This window comes from Argentina silus (assembly GCF_951799395.1).
Source record: "Argentina silus genome assembly, chromosome: 12".
Lineage (NCBI taxonomy): Eukaryota > Metazoa > Chordata > Actinopteri > Argentiniformes > Argentinidae > Argentina > Argentina silus.
The window spans coordinates 5,277,231-5,303,370 of NC_139666.1; the positions used below are offsets into that span (position 1 = coordinate 5,277,231).

The 26,140-nt window shown below is 43.9% G+C and overlaps 1 protein-coding gene across 1 annotated transcript in view; it reads left to right on the forward strand.

Moving 5' to 3' along the window:
* Nucleotides 1–24,710, forward strand: part of znf385b (zinc finger protein 385B) — an 81,736-nt gene extending 57,026 nt beyond the window's left edge. The window contains exons 3-9 of the mRNA XM_083682496.1: nucleotides 5,479–5,618; nucleotides 11,658–11,768; nucleotides 18,093–18,249; nucleotides 20,428–20,802; nucleotides 21,015–21,196; nucleotides 21,612–21,713; nucleotides 22,027–24,710. Coding sequence (XP_083538622.1) covers nucleotides 5,479–5,618; nucleotides 11,658–11,768; nucleotides 18,093–18,249; nucleotides 20,428–20,802; nucleotides 21,015–21,196; nucleotides 21,612–21,713; nucleotides 22,027–22,242 — 1,283 coding nt within the window. The 3' untranslated portion in view covers nucleotides 22,243–24,710. The remainder of the gene's footprint in view (nucleotides 1–5,478; nucleotides 5,619–11,657; nucleotides 11,769–18,092; nucleotides 18,250–20,427; nucleotides 20,803–21,014; nucleotides 21,197–21,611; nucleotides 21,714–22,026) is intronic.
* Nucleotides 24,711–26,140: the final 1,430 nt, after the last annotated feature.

Consider the following 26,140-nt stretch of genomic DNA (forward strand, 5'->3'; position numbering starts at 1 on the left):
GAAACACCTGAGGAAACACCTGTCAAGCCAATGGTCCCATTACATTTGGCCCTAACCCTAAAATAGGAGGACTATGCATAAAAAGTGGTGTAATTTCGGAATGGTGGAACCAATATGTACGCAAATACCATCGAATAAAAGCTGAGAATACTTTAAGATCATAGTAATTGTTTGATTTCAAATCTAGTGTAGAGCCGAAAGAAGACAAAATGCTTCACTGTCCCATTGCTGTACTTACGGGGCACTGTGTGTGTATATATATATATATATATATATATATATATATATATATATATATATATATATATATATATATGTAATAATTTATTACATGTATATTATTACTTTAAAAACTGATAGAGTGACTGATAACTCCTTTAAGTGTAGATATTGTCATGTGTAGATGTTGTCCATGGTCCTTTGTGATAACCTGTTATGATAAACAAAGTGCTTTGCCTTCATATCAGATGCTGCATGGGGAACACCCATGTATCCCAAACTGAGAATATTGCTCATAAGTACCTTATGTATAGCACAACCCTCTAAAGCCAACAGTCTATGTAGGTCATCCCGTTTTTCAAAGAAGGTACATTAGCTTCTATGAACATTCAAGAATTGAGGAGGTCAATGTTGTGGCTTAACAGCAGGAGGGAGGGAAAACCGCTGTGGCAGACTACAGTATGTTTGCACATAATCAGGAACATCTGAGCCGTCTTTTATTTTGCTCCAGGAAATTGTCGCCAATTAGTCAGGGTGAGGATGTGTTGGGAAAGAACAGTTTTCCCTGTTTAAGATTACAAATATCAAATTGAATATCAAATCCTCAATGTGGATTCATGCTACAGTGCTTCAAGGAGTTTTGCATTTACTGTTTCTGTAGTGTAACAGATATGTGGTATAATGGCCATATGACGGAATATGATGTCATGGTTGCTGACTTCATTGCACTGCTAACATCAAGATATTTTACGCTGCTTTTGAGTAGTCTGATGAGTTTCATATTCCAAAATTACTTAGCAATACTGAATTGGAAGGCATTTTTACACCTCGTGATTTGACATTGCTCTATGCAGTGTCAGAGCTCCTGTGGTCTTCACAGCAGTCAAAGCTTGTGAAAACAGATCTGGAGTACTTAACCTGGGGATTGTCATGGTGTTGAAATAGCCAGTCCCATCAATATTAAGCCTGGTCCCGATCCAACGGGTGTCATTGGTCCGTGTAGGACTGGCAGGCTGAGATTAGTGTTGGAAGAACACATGAGTCTGCAACAGAACAGCTTTTGGCCTTTCAGTTTCACTCACAGGGGGGAGAGAGAGAGAGAGAGACAGAGATGGAGACAGCGAGAAAGAGGGGGGAGGATTAAAGACCTGCAACCTCCCTGTTCCTGTGATACTACATACACACACACCCAGCCAAATACACATGCACATACACATACACATACACATACACACTCATCCAAACACACACACACACACACACACACACACACACACACACACGCACAAACATACTGTACATTACACAACCCCAGGATCTAGTTCAAGATTATGAAATACCATCGTTAAACCTGACCTGGCAAAGACGGACCCCCACACCCTTATGTTCTGGCCACCCTCTCTCCATACCTGTGTGTGTGTGTGTGTGTGTGTGTGTGTGTGTGTGTGTGTGCGTGTGTGTGTGTGTGTGTGCGTGCGTGCGTGTGTGTGTGTGTGTGTGTGTGTGTGTGTGTGTGCTAAAGTTACTCTAAAGTTAGCAAGCATTTGCTATTATTTATAGCTGTGTTAAGGCTGTGACCCTTGTTATAGCAGTGCACTAAAGGAGGATAGTTACTCAGTGATTTCCCTTTTCAAGTGATTTGATTGGATTGACTGTGGCAAGAGTAAAATCCAGCTTGCGGTCTTACAGCATAAGGCATAATTCTCTCCTATAACACATTCATTTCATCTATCCAAGCTAATCTCTACTATGATTCTTAATTCAAAACATTCAGCCTAACATTTAACAAACTAATCCACACTCTCTGTTTCTCTCGGTAAAAATGGCCTTTCTCACAATTTTCTGATATCGAGTCCCTCGGGTTGAAAGATCCCTCTGAATCTCTCCAAAGGGTCTCATTGTTCAACCTAATTAAAAGACCCCAGCCTGTATAATAGACAATGATAAGTAACCAGGGATGTTCCCGATTTTTCCTTTCATGTAGCAGAGTTAGAATAATTTGCTCTCCGACTTGATAAGCTGAATGGAGCGGGGGGCAGAGCACTTGCTAACCTTTGGGAAAAGAGCAATTTCACGCTGCGCTCCAGTAGATTTGGCATTGTCAACTGCTATCAGAGACAGAGAACCTGGGGGTGATGTGGGGAGGCGAGGTGGGCCTAAGGCAGGGGCTCCCATGGTGCACCGCAGGACGGTCAAGCCCTTCTTCTACCATGCTGAAAAGTGCTGTTTTTTCTATTCCAATTGGACCACTGGAGGGTTGTTCATAGAATGTGATGGAAATATAAAAGAAGAGAGGTTCTGGGTTCTGGAACCTTGATGGCTTCAAAGATGTTTCATCTGCTCGTGTGTTTCGGAGCGAGCTCCTTTTCAGAGGATGATTTGGAAGGATGTTACATCTGCTAACGTGTGTAGGATCGAGCTCCGTCGTCAAACCGTTACAACTAATTGAATCGTCACAAAAGTGCAAAACCCGCTCGCTTGGCATGCCGGACAAACTAACTCAAGAACACTTTGGGGGTTGGGGGTTGGGGGTGTTGAAGCTTCGGCTTCATTTCATTTAAGCAACAGGACTCCCAGGCTCTTGGCTGGATGATGAAATAGACATGAAAGAGAAGCACGCCAGGGTCAGGCTGATTTGAATATCCTTCTCTCTGACACGACGGCTGGCTCTCAGAGACAGGGGCCGCGGGCCTGCGGTGAAATGAGGTGTTCAGGAACGTCTGCAGTGCAGAATCAGAGGTCCTTTGTTAAGCTGGAGAACAACTGAATGAAGACGCTCTGCTGTCTTATAAAATATCTATATGCATATCTTACTCATTGTAATGTAAAGAAGAAGTATAGAGGCAGTAAAAATGGTTGACCATGAACATGTAAAATGTTAGAAATCACAGGTCTGTACAACGGAACCAGCTAATAAAAAATAAAACAACTTAAAGCACATCCTTGGAGGAGGAATCCCATCCTGTACATACGTCGACTTATTTGAAGAAGAACGCGTTGGAGAGCCATAGAGAAGGCTCAGTGCTCACTCTGAGACTATACCTCCATTGTGTCTTTGTCATTGATGCATAAACAGTACTATTCTTGTTACGATACATCTTACTGTTCCTGGTCAGTTCTTAACCTACACATCATTATTACCTTGACGTCTGTTGCCAGTGTCAGTGCGGTGGTTGGCTCCAGCATGTGGTTTTCATTAAGAGCTTACACTGTCAAGTATAAAGCTGTTTCTCTCTTCCAAAGATACACTGCACATCACGCCACGTAATTGAGAAGGATATCTGTTCAGTGGTATCGTCACGTTATGTTTTGGCTTGTGAAGCAATAACGTGGCGAAATGTCTTGGCTTCAGAAGAAAATGGGGTTCATAAAGTTTGCAATGAGTTATAACACTAAGCCTATGAATGTTTACAAAGAAAGGTGACCCTTGTTTAGGCCATTTATTTTCTGGCTAAAGAGCTTTGGATCTTTAATTTGAAACATATTGGATTGGCATCAGGTATAGTATCTCATCAGGTATAGTATCTCATCAGGTATAGTATCTCAGCTCCTCAGTGTTTTCTCTAACTGTAGCTATAACCATCGAGTGTAGACGGCTTTATTGAAGATGTTTCACGGTGGCAATGAGAATCACATGCTGTGACGTCGAAAAGACATCTGGACAGAACAAAAGATTTACGATGCTCTCTGAGTTTCTGATTCTGGGACGATGTTGATTGGTTTTCTTTGTCTTGGGATATGATATTATATGATAACTGACAATAATTATCATATCAGTATAATGCATAATATTCATTTGCCAGTCCACTCAGGAAAGAGCTGAACATTGAAGGGGTATATTTAAGATTACTCCTGGACTAAAAAGCATCTTTGATGGAGAGCCTCCATTGAAAGTGTGATATAATCCAGGATTTGGCTTAACCCGTCTCTGGGAAACTGGCCTGGAAGATCCTAATGGGTTTGAATGTTTTCTGTCGTAACCCATGATGAACCACCATGTGACGGCTATCTATAGTCCCAATATATCCTCGCCATATCGAACATTAACATTCCAGTGATCTCTAGCATGGCTTTATTAAATCATAACGTTTCTGATGGATGATCTAATTTATGGGAAATTAACTGGAAGGATTCGGCTGCTGCGTTAGCACAGATCCCATATGTTCTGGTAGGACTGTATACGGCATGATTTAGCACAGTAGAGGCGAAATCAGAAGTGTAATAGGTCTGTTTTTCTTCCTTTGGAGAACTCTATGACAGGTTGAAACTGACAGGAATAAGAGCACCTTGTCAAAGGGTGTGTGTGTGTGTGTGTGTGTGTGTGTGTGTGTGTGTGTGTGTGTGTGTGTGTGTGTGTGTGTGTGTGTGTGTGTGTGTGCATGTACATGTCAACACTCATTTGACAGCAAGCAGTTTAAACCACTTGTGGATTATTCAGAATTAATGGAGTCGCTCAACCTCTCCATGTTTTATGAAATCCCTGAGATGAGCTTATGTTCGCACACACCCACTCACCCACTCACCCACCCACACACACACACACACACACACACACACACACACACACCACTCACCAGATTAGGAGTGACGCCTGTAGAGGACAGCTGTTGAATCCTGGATGGATTTTCTTTTCCAACTGGTTATTAGTGTGACTCAATAGCTCTGTGATTTTTGTATATTTCTGGACATTGCCGCCTCCCGGCCTCAGCCTGCATCAGACTCTTCTGTGTGTCATCGGACTGTGTGTGTGTTAGCCCCCCGAGCTAAGACTCTTCCTAGAGTTCCTCACCCAGCCTGCCAGTAATTGAGCCGGCCTCCCTCCTTGCCTGTAATCCTGGAGAGACTGTGGTGTGTTTCATTTAAGACATGATGAGTTACTTTCCACTGATCACTGCCTAGCCGCTCTCACTCTCCCTCTCACTCCGGCATGGCCACCACACCCTGCCTGCCTGCCTGCCTGCCTGCCTGCCTGCCTGCCTGCCTGCCTGCCTGCCTGCCTGCCTGCCTGCCTGCCTGCCTGCCTGCCTGCCTGCCTGCCGGCTGTTCTGCTGCTTTCTTATGGATACTGTATTATGCCAATGCTAGGAATAGAGCCCTCCCGCCCTCCCGCCCTCCACTCAACATGTTTTTTTTCTCTCTTTTCTTCTCCCTTTTCTCTACCCCCCCCCCACTCTCTCTCTCTCCCTCCCCCCTCTCTCTCTCTGTCTCCATCCCACCCTCTCTCTCTCCCTCCCCCTCCTCCTCTCCTCCTCTCTGCAGGAAGTTCATGCCATAGCAACACGCTCCCGGCCCTGGTGAGGACACCGTCTCTGATGATGCAGTCCAGTCTGGATATGAAACCCTTCATGCCTTTCACAGTGGACACCTCGGCCGTGGGGCTCTTCCCCAACTTCAACACGGTAAGAAGTGTTCTCATTCTCTCCTGTAAGGCGCATTGTATTGTATTTGTGTTATATAAATAAAGTTTGATTTGATTTGATTTGATTTGATTTGATTTGATTTGATTTGATTTGATTTGATTTGATTTGATTTGATTTGATTTGATGAGATGAGATGAGATGACAGTGAGTCACACACTCTTCCTATGGTTATGAATTTGAATCACAGTTATGAATCACAGAAGACTTATTAGATCTACACTCTTCCTATTCCTCTCAGGTTTTGTGTGTGTTTTTTTTTGTTTGTGCGTGTGTGCTTGCGTGCGCATCTCTGTGCGTGTGCGTGTGTGTGCGTGTGTGTAGATAAAAAGCCCTGCAGTCTCATTGCCAGGACATTGATTCCATACCCTTCACCAACCTCCAAAGTGAAAGGGAACAAAATCAATGGAGGCTTTTATCTTCCCAAAAGTAGATTTCATGATGATCACAGTTGATAGTGGCAGCTGGAAAGCTGAAGGGGACCTGAGATGTAGAGAACGTCTGAGTCCATCTTGTTTAACTCGACAATGGCCAGCCCACTCCAAAACCGTGTGTTGCTCAGCCTGCTTCTACCTTTGTCCTTGTTGCAGTGTTCAATCTGCGGTAAAATTTCAAATGTACATTTCAAACACATTGGCTAGCCTGCTCCAGCCTGAGCCCTGCTAGTTCTTTGCCAACCTACACGAGGCCGGTGGAGGTAGAAAGGTAGAGGCTGGTGGAGGTAGAAAGGTAGAGGCTGGTGGAGGTAGAAATGCATGGTATGGAATGAGGAATGGTGTCAAACACACGTGTTTGATGCCATTCCTCATTCTAATCCATGCATTACAATGAGCCCGTCCTCCGATTTTTGCCTCCACCAGCCTTCCCTGTCCTACAGTTAGTTACTTACTTACAGTACTTATCCTCTTTGTACCTTCTGATGATCTAAAGCTTGTTTGGCAGTTTGGCCCTGGCTCAGCTTCATCTCCTTCAATTCCCTTTCCACTGTCCTCCTCCAAGTTGTATTAGGTCGTCCTCTGGGGTCCACCTAAGGGTTGTTTTGGTACTTCAATCCTATTCATTTAACTCTACGTCGGCCAGCTTGCTACTTTTACAACAGGCCTTTTTTGTTAACTCTCCATTGACCAGCCTGCTCCTTTCTGACGTTTAACACTTTGCTAGTCAGTTTGCTCCAACCTGTAACATCCCTGTTGAGGGGCAGCAGTCACCAGACATTAGCTACCGCCTAATGGCCTGTTCAGGTGCACCTCAAGCATGTCATTCACAGTGAATGTGTGTGTGTGTGTGTGTGTGTGTGCGTGTGCGTGTGCGTGTGCGTGTGTGTGTGTGTGTGTGTGTGTGTGTGTGTGTGTGTGTGTGTGCGTGTGTGTGTGTGTGTGTGTGTGTGTGAGACTGTGATTCCAAGGCCTGTCTTTGCCCCGTGTGACAACCCCTCTTTAGACCCGTTAGTGAGAGCCTGGCCCTGGGTCAAGACAGCCTGTCACAAACACTCTGACTCACAGACGTGTGTGTGTCCGCTCCCAGAGAGAGAGGCAGGGACAGAGGAAGAGAGAGAGGCAGGGACAGAGAAAGAGAGAGAGGCAGGGACAGAGAAAGAGAGAGAGGGAGAGCATGAGAGAGACGTAGACGGATAGATAGGGACAGGGAGGAGAGAGAAGGAGATATGGGGGAGGGAGGAGGGGCAAGCGAGAGAGAGAGAGAGATAGAGATAGAGAGAGAGATAAAGAGAAAGTGAGTGTGTGTGTGAGTGTGTGTGTGTGTGTGTGTGTGTGTGTGTGTGTGTGTGTGTGTGTGTGTGTGTGTGTGTGTGTGTGTGTGTGTGTGTGTTAGAGAGAGAGCGAAAGAGAGAAAGCTCTGCCCAGTGGCTTTCTAAAACCTGTCATACTGGCTCACACTGCTGTCAGTGACTATCAAGTGGTGCTTTAAGCTCCCATCATTGACAATGATGGGAGCTGCAAACAGAGTGACCCTGATGATCATGACACCAAATGCAATCTTTTCCACAAATTGATCTGGTGACATTTGTTTCCCATGACAAATAGCTGAAAATTGCAGAATATGACACATAGTATCCACTGGTTTGTTATTAGTCATTCTGCAGCCAAGTAATTTTCTCTTTCATAGACAGCTAGATTAATCCCCAGCTAATGCTATTTACAGAGCATGTGCTATTGTTCTATTTACAGGATATGTGCTATTGCTATTTACAGTATTGATACACTCCACAGCAGACCTGGACAAAATATGTACTAGAAATCCTTTATTTGAAAAACTAGGCAGAATTGAAGAAATGTAATAGTCTCAGATGAGCAAACGCCGGTTGCAAACCAAGCTAAATAAAGCACACCTCAAGTTTTTAAAATGTTTGAAACCTTTTCAGATACGTACTCTATTTTTCCCCGGTCTGCTTTACATGACAAAAACACTCAACGTCCCACAGTATTGAATGAGGTATCGTAAACACAGAACACAAAGCAACAGAATCATTATGTTTTCAAGCTTTCCTAAACACAGAACACAAAGCAACAGAATCATTATGTTTTCAAGCTTTCCTAAACACAGAACACAAAGCAACAGAATCATTATGTTTTCAAGCTTTCGGAGGCCTGTGTGTGTAAACAGTGGAAAGACAGTAAAAACAACAACAGCAACAACAACAATAACAACATATACTTCTTCTGCTCAGATATGCAACAGTGTTGCTCAGGTCTCATTGTGGGACTTCTCCCCTATTTGGCCACGACATACTACGACCTCGTCTGAGGTTTAATTCAACCTTTATTTAGCCAGGTAACTAAGTCATCGAGATCATGTCCCATTACAATAATGACCTGATACCCTCCAGCCTTACTGCAGCACTGCATCGAATGCTGTTTCCTTCCAAGCATTTCGTCAGAGCAATGCAGCGTATTTGGTTGTGTCCGTGAGCAGGTGGCCTTGTTTATAATTAGTGCTGCGTCCGTCTGTCCGTCAGTCCGTCCGTATGGGGAATAATGAGCTCACACACCCAGCTTGAAACCGGGGACAGTAATCCAATACTGACAGACTGTTAGTGACACTATTCAGATCCAGCAGCTCCCAACAGCTCCCAGCCTGACTTCTTAGGTCTGAAATGAACATACTGTACTTGATAAGAATGGGTACTCTAATACCAATCTGTCAGCTTGTAGTGCAGTATACAGGCACTTTAAGGTAACCACAGTCAGCTGGTCTGAATTCTCTCTTTCTCTCTTTTCGCTCTCTTTTTCTCTCTCTCTCTCTATCTTTAAAACATGACAACGGAGAGTACTCCTATTAGTCTGCTGCCTTAAGGGCACTGTTAAGATAGCATCTACTGATCGGAAACACCGTGAGTTCTCTGTGGACGGGGAGCATGGTGAACAGGAGAGATTGGTTCCCACATTGTTGCAGCATTACTGTAGGATCTGGGCTCTCACATTACTCTAGTTACTGTGTGTGAAAGCAACACGCTCAAGGTGAAATTCGCATTGTTTTCATGTATGAAAATCCTTTAAATGACAATATTTTTTACTTTGTGTCAATATACTGGAAAACAAATTAAATACATGTACAGCATGTTGGCGTCTATGGCCTGTTCAGGCGCATATTAGTGTATGTCATCCCGAGTGTTTGTGTGTGTGTGTGTGTGTGTGTGTGTGTGTGTGTGTGTGTGTGTGTGTGTGTGTGTGTGTGTGTGTGTGTTCCCAAGCGTTTGTGTGTGTGCGTGCGTGCGTGCGTGCGTGCGTGCGTGCGTGTGTGCATTCCGTTTTCCTGACTGATTCATCTGACTGTCAAACAGATTAGAAGACAGTGGGCATGTGAGCTGTGGGTTACAGTCTGACAGCATGTTATTATTCTGCCAGCCGTGGCACTACTGTGCAGGCCTAATCGGTGGGAGTTTATTGGTGAAAGCTCAAGACTTTCACACTGAGCACCTCCATCGACATGTTCAACAGATCGTGATAACATGTTTACGATATGCTTTAACTGGGGGTAGGCAGCTGACTCTCTAAAAAAGGTAGAATCATGTAAATCACTCTCAACAACCTGTATGCAAGTAAATATAGTGAGAGAACTTATTGATTCAGCTTTGCGATAGATCCCCCTCCTCATTTGACTCAGCTTACAGTAGTAGGTGATATCCTACTATGGAGGTTGTAGCTGCGGACGTTGTCTGGTTAATTTGTTCAGTAGATTGTTGTGTTTTTAGAAAGGCGGTTGTTTGTGTATTTACTAGGATGGAGTTTCTGTCATGTGAGCGATGAGGTGAATGGGGGATGACAGAGAGGTGTAATTGAAATTCATTGGACAGTGACAGCCAATCTGATGGCGCGCTTGGCAGCTCAGCTTATCGTTGGACAAGAATGAACGGCTTTGAGTGACAGATAAAGTCACTCTGTCGGTGGTGTGTTGTGTTGTGGTGTGTTGTGGTATGTCGCAGTTTCATTGTGTTGGATTGTGTTGTGTGTCATGATGTGTTTTGGCATATACTGTACAACAGTAGCATTCAGAGAACCTAAGCAGGCAAACAATTACGTTTGTTCTGCTCAGAAGATTCAAAAGCCGGTACAGTATGACCTTGTTTCAACGGTTCGAGAAATCCTGTGTGAGACAGATTTGAATTGCAAATTCTAATATAACACAACACACAACAACAACAACAACAACAACAACAACAACAACCACCATACTAGAAAAGAAGCAGCATCACCATCGCCTGCTACTGTATACGTTCATTCTTCAATGTCAGTCTCCTTCACTTACCTCTATTGGACGTTGTCTGCACAGTAAGTGGAAGCAATGCATTAGTGACCTTTTGAAGGTCGTCCGTAGACTTAAGTGAGTCTTTGGAGCAGCTGATGGATAATTGAATGAAGAGAGGCTCTATGTGGCTGGTCGGGGTGTCGATGCTGGCAGTTCTCCTGATATTAAAAGCCTCCCTATTAGTTAAAGGGAAGGTGAGGTGCTGCCCTCTGATTGGCTATAATCCATCTGGCCTGCTAGTAATAACCTGCAAAGTCTTAATGGATTGGCTTCCTGACTCAGACACTCTGGCACTCTTCTGTTTACTGAGGCTCATCATCAGCCAATCATAATCAGCAGCCATATAGCCTCTGGGGATATCAGCCTGCAGCAAGGCGTGTGTGTGTGTGTGTGTGTGTGTGTGTGTGTGTGTGTGAGAGAATAGAAATGAAGTAGAGAGTCCCTCTACTAGCCCTCACAGAGGAACACTCTTTCTCTCTCTTCTCCCTTCTCTCCATATCTCTTTTCTCTATCTCTCCCTCTTGCTCCGGCTCTGCTGCTGCTGAACCGTATCAGTGTGAGCTCTTCAAAAGGGAGGCGGACATGGACATTTCTCATGTACTCCGGGTACTCCATGTTGCTTTTACTATATAATGGATTAAGCCTCTTTGTGTTCATGTCTTTTTCATGGCTCTAATGGCATACTATGGTACAGTGGAACTACTCTCTTCCCTCTACAAATGTGTGCGTGTCTTGATGTCATTGTTTTACTGGAGCTAAGCTGGAAGTAGGAAGGCATCAAATATGTAATATGGACTAATGTGTTCCCCGCGAGGATAGGCTCCTGTTGATGTAGCTCATGGCGATGTCAGTATCGCATGGTAACGTCGCCTTTCTGAGACTTGTGATCTCCCCTGCTCCGGAAATGCCGTGAAGTCGTATTACGACGCTTTGCAGAGTAAGTTGTGCCTTCGTGACGTGAGTCGAATCCTGGGTCCACTGTGATCGTAGGGATGGACCGTGTAAAAATTGAGGTGCCAGCGGTTTGTTGACATTTGTGATGATGCATGTCTAAATGTGCAGTGATGAAATGTTCATTAATGCCATAAACATTGTTGGTTTGTGCGAACGATTCCTGAAGCGCTGGAGACCAGCTAAAGTGTTAAATGGAGAGGAGCTCTCCCCAGTGCATCACTTAAACGTGTCCTTCTGCTTGATGGAAGGAAGATGTCATCCTGTGCGACACTCACATATATCCCTCTGCTGTTTGTCTTTCAGATGGATCCTGTTCAGAAGGCTGTAATCAACCACACGTTTGGAGTCTCTATCCCTCCCAAGAAGAAGCAAGTGATTTCCTGCAACATCTGTCAGCTTCGCTTCAACTCAGATGTAAGTACTGAGACACCCTCATTAACAAGACTCCTTTCTTAAGCATCGGGGAAGGCATAGAGTAGCATCAATATTAAGATGAAAGATCTCAGAGATTTCAAAAAAAAAAAAAAGAAGAACGCCAAATTATACACCGTCTGCAGGAGTTCCATATGGGCATTGGCAAGTTATCAAGGTTTGTCAAGCGCCTGGCCGGTGTGTTTCAATGGGCCATCAATTCCCATATTGTACAGCTGGCGTCCCTCAAATCTGCCTAAGCCATTATTCACCAGCCAAACAACACACACACACACACACACACACACATATACTGGCAACTTTCATAGGTGTTCTAAGACCTTTGGTAATGTGTAGAAAGTGATTACATTTTGATTTCTAGTGAAGTACAGAAGTATGTTCTCAGACAGCAGCACTAGAATGTTGCCTGTCGGTCTGTGGTACCCCCCTGGAATAAAGGGTAATTACTTCCTGTATAGTGGTGTTGTTTCTCCCTCTCTTGGCATTGATTAAGGCATTTCATTGAAGATGAATGGTAGTGGGTGGCACAGAGCCCAGCCTAGCCAAGCCTGACACAGACGTCTCACTATGAGACGTAATTGAGAAAAGGTTTCCTTCTAGCCCAGAGACAGACGGCATCTGAGTCTTCAGACAGCGTTGAGCATTGTTTTTAACTGCAGTTTTTTGTTCCTTTGAACTATAGATGTTCTGAATGTAACAGAATATGCTAGTGAGAGCTGTCTGTCATGCAGCAATATCACCTGCCCTGATTAACACCCCATTCACCAACCAAGATTTGGCGGATTTTGGTTTGGATAGTGGTTAGGATGCTGCTTTGTCAGTGCAGCAAGTACTGTTGCGAGCGTGGGTTTGCGTCCCGGTTGGTGCTGAGGACTCCGGGTGTCAATGTTCTGCTATGCTGTTTGCCCAGAGTGGCGAGTACTGTAATTGGTCTGTGAAACTCTCATTTGACAAAACAGCCAGACAGAGCGGTGTTGGTGAAGATTAAAGTCATGGCAACTTCCATTTATCTCCACCACAGAACAAAGGAGTCAGAGGAAGAGACTTAATGCACGATAACTTAAACACATTCCCCCTTCCTGACGAGTGTTGAACAATGCTTTCAAGCTTATGCTGAGAAGTGTGTCTGCGGAGTTCACAGAGCCAGTATCAAAGGAGTTTATGCTAAAAGATCTGGTCTTTGATCCTAATCTTGAGTGCATGTGTTTTTCCCTGGTTGTTCTCCAGAACGAAGGGCCCTGTCTCTACCAGTCTCCTCTCTCTTTCTCTCTTTCTCTCTCGCTCTCTGTGTGGAGATCCTCCTGGTCACCATGCATCCAAGCACCTCTCTGTTAAGTGGAAGCGACGGGCGCGTTGATGTGTCAGGGCGATTTGGCCCGAGTCTCTAGCTCTGGCAGATCTGATACTAGCCCACCGTCATCCACTGTCAGACACAACTCTGTAGCCCTAAAAAGAAAGACCTGTTCTTTTCACTGTCGTTTAGGTCATCGCACACGGGAGGAAGTGAGCAGTAGGTTACAAAACAAACTAACCAGGTCCTCTTATTGGATGATTAGATTTGAATATGTTAGTCTGACCATTTTAATAACAGCCATAACCCAGAAACTCCACTGCAAGCGTGTCTGTATTGTCTAACGTTCGTGAGCAGCACTCAATGCAAACGGGAGCCTCTTGCTTTGCTGGGTCATGGATTACAACGGGTGGGGTTCAACTGTGACTGACGTTCAAAATATGGACAGGCACTCTGCTCACAGTGGAGTTTGGGGGTGAGAAAGCACGTGCATAAATAGATCATTAAAGCTAAACACAACAAACAAGTTCTGCATGATGATATACTGTATCTGTTACACAGTTGCCGTTAAATACAATGGGGCCTTGTTAAACGTTATGTCTCCTTAATGTCTCTTAGATATGGAAGAGCATATGTCTCAGGCCTCATAAAAAACACATGCCGTGTAAACCTGAAGTGTGTCATTTAAGACAATAATTGGGAGTGTTCTCTAGCTAGCACCATTGTGTCATCCAATCCTGGAGCCGGGGGGGGGGAGAGCTCCTCACACCTCATCGATGACATTCTAATGAAGTTTCAAGTGCTCAACAATTTCCCAGAGAGCGTCTGTTCCAGCACAGGGGCGTCAGTAAGAATGAGTGAACAGCTGTTAGATATAGCTTGCTTCTTCACCGGAAGGCGTGTATGCTAACACTAAATAATATCCTCAATAGATAACTGATACTCCTAAGGATATGTGACTAACAATCTCATAGAATATTAAGAGGAACTGGAGATGTATAGCATCGGTATTTGCTTATGTGAATAATACTCTTCTCTGTTGGAAATACTGCTAGCCCCATTTCCTCGGGCACAGATGTAGTGGTGATTGAATTTAGTCATGAGGGAGGATGATAAATCAACCATTCTAACAGGCTTTATGCTGCCTCATAGAAAGGAATTTCACATTGCCACCTTTTCCAAAGCAATTTATTCATGTCCTGTGTGAGAAATTGCATACTACTACTATAGCGTTATGCTGTATGTCTGATGTCGGTTGTTAGTAGAATTTCACTATGGATTGTGCATGGAGCATTGCAATTTGTTCAGTTTATTATTGACCCTGAGTACACAGTTCAGTACACAGTTGAGTACACTGAGCCACTGAAACTGCCAGAATTGTTGCACTGAGAATGATCAAGTCAAAGTACGTGGCACTTTCATTCCCCTAATAGTCCTTTTAAGAGCCAAAGATGGAGACATGACTCATGCTCAGGCCTGGTGATTAATGTGTCCAGCAGTGTTTTACGCTCCCTCCATAAAATAAATATGTCCCCATTTTCTATAGCAGGAATGGAGTAATTATGCTGCAGGCTTAGCCCACAGGCAAATGACAGGTCCATAAAAGATTTGTTAGAGCGAGTTTTATTTCAGTTATACTTCAGTTATCCACTCTATGTGGTCTTTTTGGATATAAATAAGATGGCTGCCAGACCAATTCAAGTAATTCTGAAAGATCCTCTCCTACATAATCATGAGAGAGAGAGACAGAGAGTAAAGAGAATGGAGAGAGAAAAGAAAGAGAGGAGGCGAGGAGAGAGAATCCCGTGAGCTTTATATGTTTTACCGAGATTACATAAATAAAGTTAAGACAGCTGCAGGGAAGACAAAGGGATTAAAGTACTGATCAGCACCCCTTGATATTCTTTCCTCTCTTGTTAAAGAACCAATTTCTCCTTGAATTGAGGAAACAGAGAAATGTAAATCAGATCACGGACGGTCCAGGAAGCAAGCCTTTTCGCTGCATCCATTGATGTTCCTTGATCTTACGATAGCTGTTGTTGCGGTGGCTATGGCTAGCAGCTAGCTAAGACTCTGTCCTGTCCTGTTGAGGGCGAGCATTCAGCTACTGTAGCTAAGGTAGCTGTCCTGTCATATTCTATCCTGCCCTGTCCAGTTAGCTAAGGTAGCTACGTATCCTCTCCTGTCCAGTCCTATTGGATGCTGTAGGTTTAGCATCCAGCTAGCAAATGTCTGCCTGTTCTGACCAGTTGAAGACCAGAGTTAGCATCCAGATACAGTAAGCTGCAGTAGGTTACCTGTCCACTCCTGCCTTGTCCTGTCTTGTTGGCAGGTAGGGCCAGCTAGCTAAGTACTTTTCTTCGTGAAAAGTACCTAAGATGGCAGATAAGAACAGACAAATGCAATCTGCTATTCTCATGAAAGGTTAATGATCTTCTTCTCTGAGCAGTGTAGATAAAATTACCTCTATGGCCTTACTATAGGGAGCTCTAGCGTCCATCTTGTCTTGGACCTGCTCCAATTATAGTGCTGGGTGCAGTGATGAGATTGCTTTGGCTAACCCTTGTTTATGATTTGCATCTTATTGTATGATTGTCATTTCGTGGCAGGTCTCAGAAGACGTAAAGGTAACCAGATAAATGGAGCTGGAACTGGAAAAAGACAATGTCTTATCTCTGTTGTTGAAGTTACTCGGCCAGCAATTAGGTTTAATTAGGTATGATTAATTTAGTGGGTATTTCTTAACACGTAAGACGATGATCTCTGGTTTCTGGAGGAACAGGGATAAGAGGCCCCCAGGGGCTGTCCAGAGTAAGCTGCCTGACTAAAACTCAAAGTTACCGTAACTAGGCCGTCTCTGCTTCTCAAGTAGCCTCTCCTAAGAGGTGGAAAAGAAAACAGATAATAATTGCATTTTTTAATAATTCTGCATAATTCAGTCTTCTCAATTGTGAGCAAGTCAACTTACATTTCCCACAAAAGTTATTGTATATTTCCATCCAAACAAGAACCAATGTTTTGAGTTATGAAAACGGATTTCTGTCAGGTCTAAAACTTCACCAAAGTTGATGAGCCTGAAAGTTTTTTTGGGAAGGAGGACAGAGCAGGGCCACCCAGGTGAGGTTACATGCTTGGATACACTTGGAGAATGCATTGAATGCAGTGAAAGTGACTAGTTGTGACAGATGGCTTGAATACACAGAACACTCATGTAGCATAATGAGCTGATTCATTGCCAGATAGACAGTGATTCAGTCTGGGCTCGGACCACAGCCACGGCAGGAGAGTGGTCGTACACATGCACTCCACTCCACTGCACATACACACATACACACTCACTGCTGCAGAACACACACTCGGCAGGCTTCCTGAGGGAAGGAAACATGGCAGGGGCTAGAGAGAGAGAGAGAGAGAGAGAGAGAGAGAGAGAGAGAAAGAGAAAGAGAAAGAGAAAGAGAAAGAAACAGAGAGATCAGGGCAAATCAGTAAGAGAGCTGAGAACGAGAGTGTGAGAGAAAAAGAGAGAGGAAGAGATGGAGAGAGAGAGAGAGACAGCGATTTCAAAGTGCATCCGTCAAACTCAATTCATGAGACTGCCACTTGGCTCCTGCAAACTCTTGCTGCTATAAATTCTCCCCTACTTCTCAGAGTGCTGACACAATGCATACCAAGGCTGTCTGTAATAAAGGACAAATGCACTAGGACACTTATCAGTATGGTCCTAGAAGACAGGTTGTAACAACGTACCATTGTGTGTTTTTGCCTTTGCCAAGTGTGTTGAACAACAGATGATTGTGACAGGAGGCATTCAGGGGTAGTGTAGGATAATCACAATGCTTGTTTTCATCAACTTACTGTATGTGGAACTAGTAATACCAGTATAGCTTATAGGATAATACAGCTATAGGGTCACATGTTATTGGCAACGCCCACTGTGTCTGCAGCCATCAACAGGACGGCTTGCTTTGGTTCCTCTCTGTGTATCCATTTTTCTTGACTGTACACCGGTGCTCTGCCAGTTGTTGTTGCAAAAGATTTACTGATCAAGCGTGTTTCGCTGTCGTTTTCATCTCACGATGCCTTGAAATGCCTTATTGTTATATAAGATAGAATATTGGGGGGAAATGAGGAAACCAAGGGTTTGTGCACATTGTGGAGAATGAAGTGGAGAGCCTTATAAGACAATCAGGTTGTCAGGAAGCTGTACTTAGAACATTGTATATGAAGGGCAAATCACAGTGTCATACTGCTTACCACATAATGTATGCTGCTAGCTTCTGCAAACCTCTTAGAAAGACCTTTCTAAGATGTGACACACACACACACACACACACAGACACACACACACAGACACACACACACAGACACACACACACACACACACAGACACACACACACACACACACACACACACACACACACACACACGACCTATGACAGATAGGTGACACTTAATATCACCTCCGTGTTAGTTTGAGTGGTTGTCAGTGTCGTACACGGATGAGTCATGTGAAGTCACAGCACTTCTTAAGCATCTCTTACGATTTGCATGTCCACAACTGAGCGATTTCCCTTCTGTAACTTTAACTCTGTAGTTGTAGGTTCTGAGTTTCCAGCAACTATTATATACAGAAAGGTTGTTGTATTCATTTTCTCCATCAACACAGGACAAGCATAGAATCACTCATTTTCAAACTCTCTTCCTGTCAGTCCCCAAATGTCCAGACTACAATCTATTCCTTGTCCATTTATTCTTATCAAGAATCAATTTTCATCTAACATGAAGCTCAAACACTATCTTTCCCCTGGGCTTGAAGAACAATCTCAGACCCTGATCCCTCTTTACCAATCAAATACCTTCAAGCGTATCTGTCTGCTCTGCTCTCTCCGATTGGCTCAGAGTCTGTTACTGAGAGCCTGTGTTATTTCGCCTGCGTGATTACCCACCGTGATGTGGGACCTCAGTCGGAGAGGCGAGGGTCTGATTGCATGCTTCATTTGTTCTCCTTTTGCAGAGCCAGGCCGAGGCACACTACAAAGGCAGCAAACACGCCAAGAAGCTCAAAGCACAAGAATCCACGAAAACTAAGAAAACCGCCGCTGTTACCCTGGACAGCGCAACAACAGTCACCTCATCCAATGCAGTCCCTGCCAGCAACTCTGACCAAACAGGTTAATACTAACGCACCCCTCTGTTCTCGCCCGCTTCCTCTACATCCACTGCTGTTGTGTGTGATCTATCTTTCATTCCCTCTGGTGCCGTTGTTTGCCCCCATTGTCACTTGTCTGTGTGTGTGTGTGTGTGTGTGTGTGCGTGCGTGCGTGCGTGCGTGCATGGGGTGCGTGCGTGTGTGTTTGTGTCTTGAATAAGTGTTTTGGTTTTTATATTTTTGAGCCAATTGAATAACTCATTAGGAGGCATTAGCGTGACATGAACTATGCTTGTTATTTTGTGTGTGTGTGTGTATGTGTGTGTGTGTGTGTGTGTGTGTGTGTGTGTATGTGTGTGTGTGTGTGTGTGTGTGTGTATGTGTGTGTGTGTGTGTGTGTGTGTGTGTGTGTGTGTGTGTGTGTGTGTGTGTGTATGTGTGTGTGTGTGTGTGTGTGTGTGTATGTGTGTGTGTGTGTGTGTGTGTGTGTGTGTGTGTATGTGTGTGTGTGTGTGTGTGTGTGTGTGTGTGTGTGTGTGTGTGTGTGTGTGTGTGTGTGTGTGCGTGCGTGCGTGCGTGCGTGTGGGTGATATTTAGGCCTACATGTGTGGTCGATAGCTGTGACCGAGGCAGAGAACAAGCTTGTTATGGAGCCATCTGTTGTAGTCTGCTTGCAAAAGATCAGTTTCAGGCATTTCTCCAGAGTCTTGATCAGGAGCAACACTGTCCTGCTGCACTGGGGAAAAAAACAGCATATTCAGCTCTCACCCTTCTGATGTTCATTTCTATGTCCGGGGTTTAGGCTGAAGTGTTGGGATGAGTCAGCCGTGCTTCTCATTAGAATTCAGTGTCTCTTCACACATCACCCCGGATGACTGTCACCAGGAGTCACAGACTCACTAGACGTTGGGATGATGGGGTCATGTTAACTAAACCAGCTCTCTGTGGTGGGGCCATGTTTATATGGAAGCGGTTCCACTTAAAACAATTTAGCACCTCTGTTGCCTCTTTATAAGGCCTACACAGATGGTTACAAAATCATTAATGAGAAAATATCATACTATGCAGTATGAAGGGTGGCGAAAAAAGATGCCACTTTCGGTAGATTCAGTTCAAAGCAGACACGGGTGTTTGTGTGGGAGCGCGCTCTGCAAATAAGATGTGTTATTAATATGATACGTTACATATTCGTTTGTCACATCTTTTTGATGTACGAAACCCTTTTATTTGAGAATGAAAATGAATGCAAACACGTGTTGTTTTGCTTTGAGATCAATGGGATGCTAACCACCCCTCAGTTCACAGTCTGTGTTTATTTAGTTGATAAGCCTAAGCCTTGCTATCCCAATTTCATTTAATAACCTTATTCATAAGACTGTAGATGATTAATGCAAAGTTTCAAACAACAACCAGTACATCGCTCTTTACGACAGGGAGGTACTGTAACAGAATAACAGAATTATTATGATTATTATAATTATTATTATTATTATTATTATTATTATTATTATCAATGTGTGTACAGTAGCATCAGAGGTATGATGGCCCAACCTTTTCTTCAGGGAGATGATCGTGAACTGAATGACATTCATAAAGTGAGTGTCTTTTCACAGGCCATTGGAGCGTTGGCAGTAGGGATGGTAGGGTGTGTGTGTGTGTGTGTGTGTGTGTGTGTGTGTGTGTGTGTGTGTGTATGTATGTGTGTGTGTGTATGTATGTGTGTGTGTGTTTGTGTGTATGTGTGTGTGTGTTTGTGTGTGTGTGTCTGTCTGTCTGTGTGCATGCTTGCTTGCTTGCTGGTGTGCGTGCGTGTGTGCGCGTGTGCATGTGTCAGAGAAGAGAAAGGGCCCTTAGCATCGAGTTGGTGCATTACAATGTGTTGTATCAGGGCTAGGGGTGGGGGTGGGGTGGGGTGGGGGGCGGGAGATGACAGGGCTTTGACAGGGACTCATGGGACATCAACACTAGCCCAGTCCTGCCGCTTCTCAGCTGCAAGCTGCTTACACAACACAACAAGCTTACACAACACACCCAATAAAAAGAAAGTTGTAATGTTGTTAACGCTGGCGGACTAACTGTCAGATTCAATCTTTCTGTCTCTCCCCCTGCCCCCCCCCCACTCACACTCTCTTATCTCTCTCTCTCTCTCTCTCTCTCTTTTTCTCACACCCTTTTTTCACTCCCTTTCCCTTGTTCACAGAGCAAATCGCCGTGCCTCCCAGCATAGACAAAACCTCTGCTTCTCCCAAAGCTTTTGTCCCCACCATCGCGACCACCACCATCGCCGCCCCGCCCCCCGCCACCCTCTCCCTCCTCTCCTTCATGGCAGCGGCACCCGGGCCCTGCAAGCCGTTGTGCGAGCCCCCGCCTGCCAGTCCCCCGTCAGCCACCACAGCGCAAGGCCCTGCCATGAGGAACGGTGCCAAGCCCGCCACCACCCCCACGCTCACCGCCGCCCTTGCCGCGGCGCAGCCCACGCCAGAGTCGGAGGAGGAGAAAGCCAAGAAGCTGCTGTACTGTTCGCTATGCAAAGTGGCCGTCAATTCCCTTTCGCAGCTGGAGGCCCACAACACAGGTGTGTTTCACATCTGTCAGATTCCCCTAAACACACACACACACGCACGCACGCACGCACGCACGCACACACACACACACACACACACACACACACACACACACACACACACAATGTTGGAAGGGAACAGAAAAACGATAAAAATATATTGCATTTTTTTAAATTAAATTAAATGTTTTTTTGTGTTCCTCTTGCCTGTTTTTGTCCTGAAGGTTCAAAGCACAAAACTATGCTGGAGGCTAGAAACGGAGCTGGTCCAATCAAGGCCTACCCTAGACCGGGCTCCAAACTGAAGGTCCAGGCTACTGTACTGAAAGGCTCTGGCCTGCAGAACAAGACGTTCCACTGCGAGATCTGTGACGTCCACGTCAATTCAGAGATCCAGCTCAAACAGGTAAAACAGATTACACACGTGTGTGTGTGTGTGTGTGTGTGTGTGTGTGTGTGTGTGTGTGTGTGTGTGTGTGTGTGTGTGTGTGTCTGTCTGTCGAATAAATGTTTTAGTTTTTATATTTTTGAGCCAATTGAATGAGTCATTAGGAGGCATTATCATGACATGAACTATGCTTGTTATTTTGTTTGAGAATGTGTGTGTGTGTGTGTGTGCGTGCGTGCGTGTGCGTGTGTGTGTGCTCGTGTGTGTGTGTGTGTGCTCGCGCGTGTGTCTGTGTGTGTGTGTACGACAACTCCATGATGGCCAAAGAGCTTGTGTGGTGTGTTTGTTGTCTTATACAGCTTTACAGTCCTTCAGGATTGTTATAATTGGCTTAGACTAAAATCCCTGATCTCTGGTTTGTTGTGTTGTTCAGCACATCTCCAGCAGGAGGCATAAGGACAGAGTGGCAGGGAAACCCATGAAGCCCAAATACAGCCCGTACAACAAGCAACAACGCAGCTCCACTGTTCTAGCAGTAAGTATCATACATGATCTTTATAATCTCAGTCTGTCATGAAGTTGTGTGAGCAGTTCAAGGTTTAATGGTGCTGTGTGGCTCAGTTGGGAGAGGGTGGTGGTAGTACCAGTAACATTGTGGCTTTGATTCCTATGGGGACCATATATACATAGTGCTCATAGTACTGTAATTCGCTTTGGATAAAAGCATCTGCTGAATGGTATATAGGAATACCATGAAGTTCTTTCTAAGACTGTGTAATTAAACCTCCATGTGTAAGTGCATTTGAAGCCAGTCTTCTTGCTTACATACCATATGTATTTTCCACTAGGCCAAGCTGGCTCTACAGAAGGACCTGGTCAAGCCCATCACTCCAACCTTCCTCTCCAGCCCCTTCTGTCCCACCACCTTACCCTCCATCTCCCTCCAACCACGGCCCAACGGCTCCATCTTCCAGACTACCGCCACCCTGCCGCCATCCTTTCTCCGTGCAGCTCCGGGGCCCATGCGGGCCACAGCCGGCTCCATCCTCTTTGCTCCGTACTGACCTCCTCCCCCCTATCCCCCCCCCCCCCCACCCCTCCGGGTATCCTCCGGGAGCCAGAGACAACAAATGGAGGGAAGAACTAATAATTGACCTCTGACCTCTTGAGAAGCCCCCGTCTGCCCGCTGTATCAGAGCTATTTGTCATGAGCTGTAGAGAAGACACTCATCTGTGAGTGAGGTTTTGTTCTTTCAGTTGATGCGGAGCAGGGTTGAATAAGACATTTTTAGGCTGAGGAAGTTTTTAAAAAAAAAGAGTAAAAAGAGTGATGACAAGATCCGCCCTCCGCCTGCATACTGGATGTCTCTGCTACTGCACAGTGTACAGCATACTGGATGTCCCTGCTACCCACACAGCTTCTTGCCTACTGGATGTCCTTGCTACCTTCATAGTACTGCTTACTGGATGTCCCTGCAAACTACATAGTGGACTGAGCTGAGAGGACCACACTGGAAACCCCCAGTGTATTTATTGAACTGATTAAAGGGGTAGTTCACCCAAATTATAAAATAACTTATTTGTTTCCTTACCCTCAAAGCAGTCTATGGACAAGGACAGAGTGCATTCCAAGCTTTGGGTTTGTTTGCCTAGCCACTTTCACCAACCGCTAACTTTAGCATTTCCTAGCCAAAAAACAATATACAGTAAGCCGATATTAGTACCTGATAGTAGCATGTTTTTAATTTAATGCACAAATCATCCCAAAGTCTCTATAACTTGTCCTAAGGGACTTTGAGATGATTTCACCATGAATGTTCAAACATGCTAATATCCAGTACATTGACTCTGATTGGTTTTTGGTTAGAAAATTGTAACATTTGTGATCTAATATTCGTAACAGTGGCTACATAAATTAACGTGTGGATTGCACTCTGTCCTTCTCCATAGACTGCTTACAAGGTAAGAAAACAAATATGTAATTGAGTAATTTCATTGAACTATCCCTTTAATTCTTGCCTGTCTGTGTCCTGAGCACAGAGGTGGGCCCGCTGAGGGCCTGTATGTCAAATTCTTCTGGAATAATAAAAGCATCAAACTGCTTCCTGAATGACTTGAATTATCATAGTCTTCCTATATGATGAATGGACAATTTTAACTATTGTGTATGACAGTGTTCAAAACAGCCCCCCAAACGGAAGGACAGCCGTGTCTGGGTGTGGTCAGAGACTGTTAATGCAGGAACAGTTTTTGGCCTCTGTGCTGTCTTGTATGGTGTTGTCAACGGGCTGACTCTCCACCACTAACTCATCAAGCAGTCTGGATTCCTAGTTTACTCGAATGCAGCTACGTAGATAGCTATAGTCAACCTACCATTAGTAACAGCCTTTCCGTTGCCTCCACTTCAGGGAGATCCTCAAATCAAATCAAATCGAATCAAATCAAATCAAATCAAATCCTGTTGGTTTCACTGTAACATTGTTGCTGTACGTTAGGCGATCAGTAATTCTTAGGGAAAAAGTGGTGGCAGTTTATTTCACGGTACACAAATTACCTGGTATTTACTTAAAATTCACATGTCCAAATTGTATTAATCAGTGATAACCCAGGAATTACCTGTTTGTTTATTTGAACAAATAACTACCTCACATTAAAACAAACACCACAACGCACCATTTGGCATTAGGTAGTTAATAACACCAAATTGTTTTGCATTATTTCAAGTTAATACCTGAAAGTACCCATTGTTACCATATACTGTAATGACTAAGTAAATGCCAATAAAAACAGGACCATGAAATAAAGTGCCGCCGTAAAAGTAGAATTTACTACTTGTCATAATTTGTATCATCCTGCCATCTGGCGGGACTACCATTGGCCTTTCATTATAACTATGTCATATCCCTCATTTGAAATGATGTCATATGTCATATCCCCCATTTTAAAACGGTGCCGCAATACTTCTGTGGCTTTCTGATGCAATAATGTACAGAGGAGTTGAATTTGTATATTCTCTATAGTGTATTTAATGTTTACCTTCCAAGTTGCAATACTACTGTAGCTGTGTGTTATGGAGGGGACTGAGAGATGGATGTATTTGTATCTTTAAAGTTTTAAACAAAACAATCCACTCCAAAATAACAAGACAGTCATTTTCAAGATTGTTGGATGTCTTCTTAACCCACAGTAAGTATTCAGTAGGAATCATTGAAATGTTCCTTTTCGATAAAGTAATATTTTTTGATGACTCACTTAATCTTAATCTCCATGATTAAAAGATACATCAAATTATTTAATGAACTGAATATAGTTTATAAAGAAAACCTGATGAAGGGTTAATAAAAGTATGCTCAATTAAAGATGTCAGATCATATTGTCCTCTGTGTAACATGTACAGTATTTATTTTCAGATTATTTTCTATGATGCATTTGGTGCATAAATTAATTCAGATTTATTTGAAATATGTGGTTGTTTATCATCTGTTTGTTTGTCAAAACATTTGTTTTGTTTTATTAAAAATCCCAAACGGTCCACTCTTTCAAGTTATTGATGTATTAACAGCTTAATCTTTCAACACACGTTATTATGAATGGTTTTGATTTATGAATGGTATGAATGGTATGTTCTATATCTTAAAAGTCTAAATTGACATTTAATACATTTCAGGTTTTACTCCAGTTACTCCTTTTCTCTTGCAGTCTTGTTTGGTACACCTTATTTAGTACACATGATATCATTTTGGTTTTGTCACAGATGGTGCATAATATTCAACATGTGTCATATGTGCATTTCAATTAACATAATTACCAGACCAATTCACAGCGTGTGTGAGTCTATCTTTTATCATGCTGTTTCCAGATACTATGCTAAGTTTAGCAGTCACGGCACCATATATCAGTAGCCTTAGCCTACTCCTGAACTACGGTACCAATGCCCTGATGCAGTAGATGAGGTGTAGACCCAAATCCTTTGCCATCCCTTCACAGACTGCTTCATCCAGTCTTGGACCAAGACTCTTCTCTCCTCACATTAAGTGAAAGTAGTCAAAGGAAGGAAAGTGCTTGAAACTGTGCTGATAGCATTCGCCGCCATCCCTCCTTTGTTCCGACATGGTTTTAAGCCGCAGACACAACATGGACATTTTCCTGTATTATGGGTTCCATTCTGTCTGTTAAATTCTGTGTTCTACATATATTTTTTCCCATAAAGCAAAACACAAAGGATGATTTCTGGAAATACAGAAGACGTCAGTTCAACAATCCACAGTGCAGCGGTTTGGCTATGTGTATTAGACCTTGGTCAAATACATAAGCTTACTGTGTGTCAAAAACTTGAAAGTGTTTGAGGTGTGCTTGATTTAGCTTTGCAGTGTTTGCATTTTTGGGATCATTGCAACGGTTCCATTGTGCCAGGCATGCTAAATTAAGTGCAGCTCATGTATACCGCACACTGTATAACAAAGCCCTTTGAACCACTTAGTTCTTCAACCAGCTGAAGGCTGTCTGACTAATTGCGGAGCTCTTGTAATTGGCAAATTAGAACTATAAATATGAGATATGCTTGGGACTTTGTAGTCTCTTCCCACATAATCTGTGTATAATGCCCAATCCCAAATCAACCCCCAGCCCTTACCGCTTATGCACTTGTGGGAATCTGAGAGGATTGTACAGGTGTAAGCTCGCAATATGGTGAAAATTCCATCAAGCCTTCCAGAGGTCAAGATGTAGTTAATATCATAAGTTAAGTTAAACCTTTCAAACCATCTCAGCTCTCCATAGTGCATAGGGGCTTGGTGTTGATTTGGGAGTCTGGCAAGAGAGAGGAGGGACTGTGCTCCTTTTGCCCAGAGGAGGGCGCTACAGTAATGAGAGGGAATGGAGCTGTTCATTCAGCTGCTTTACTTTTTGATCGGTTTAGGTTGGTTTTATTTTTCTCAAGATAAAGAGGTAATTGACAGCCAT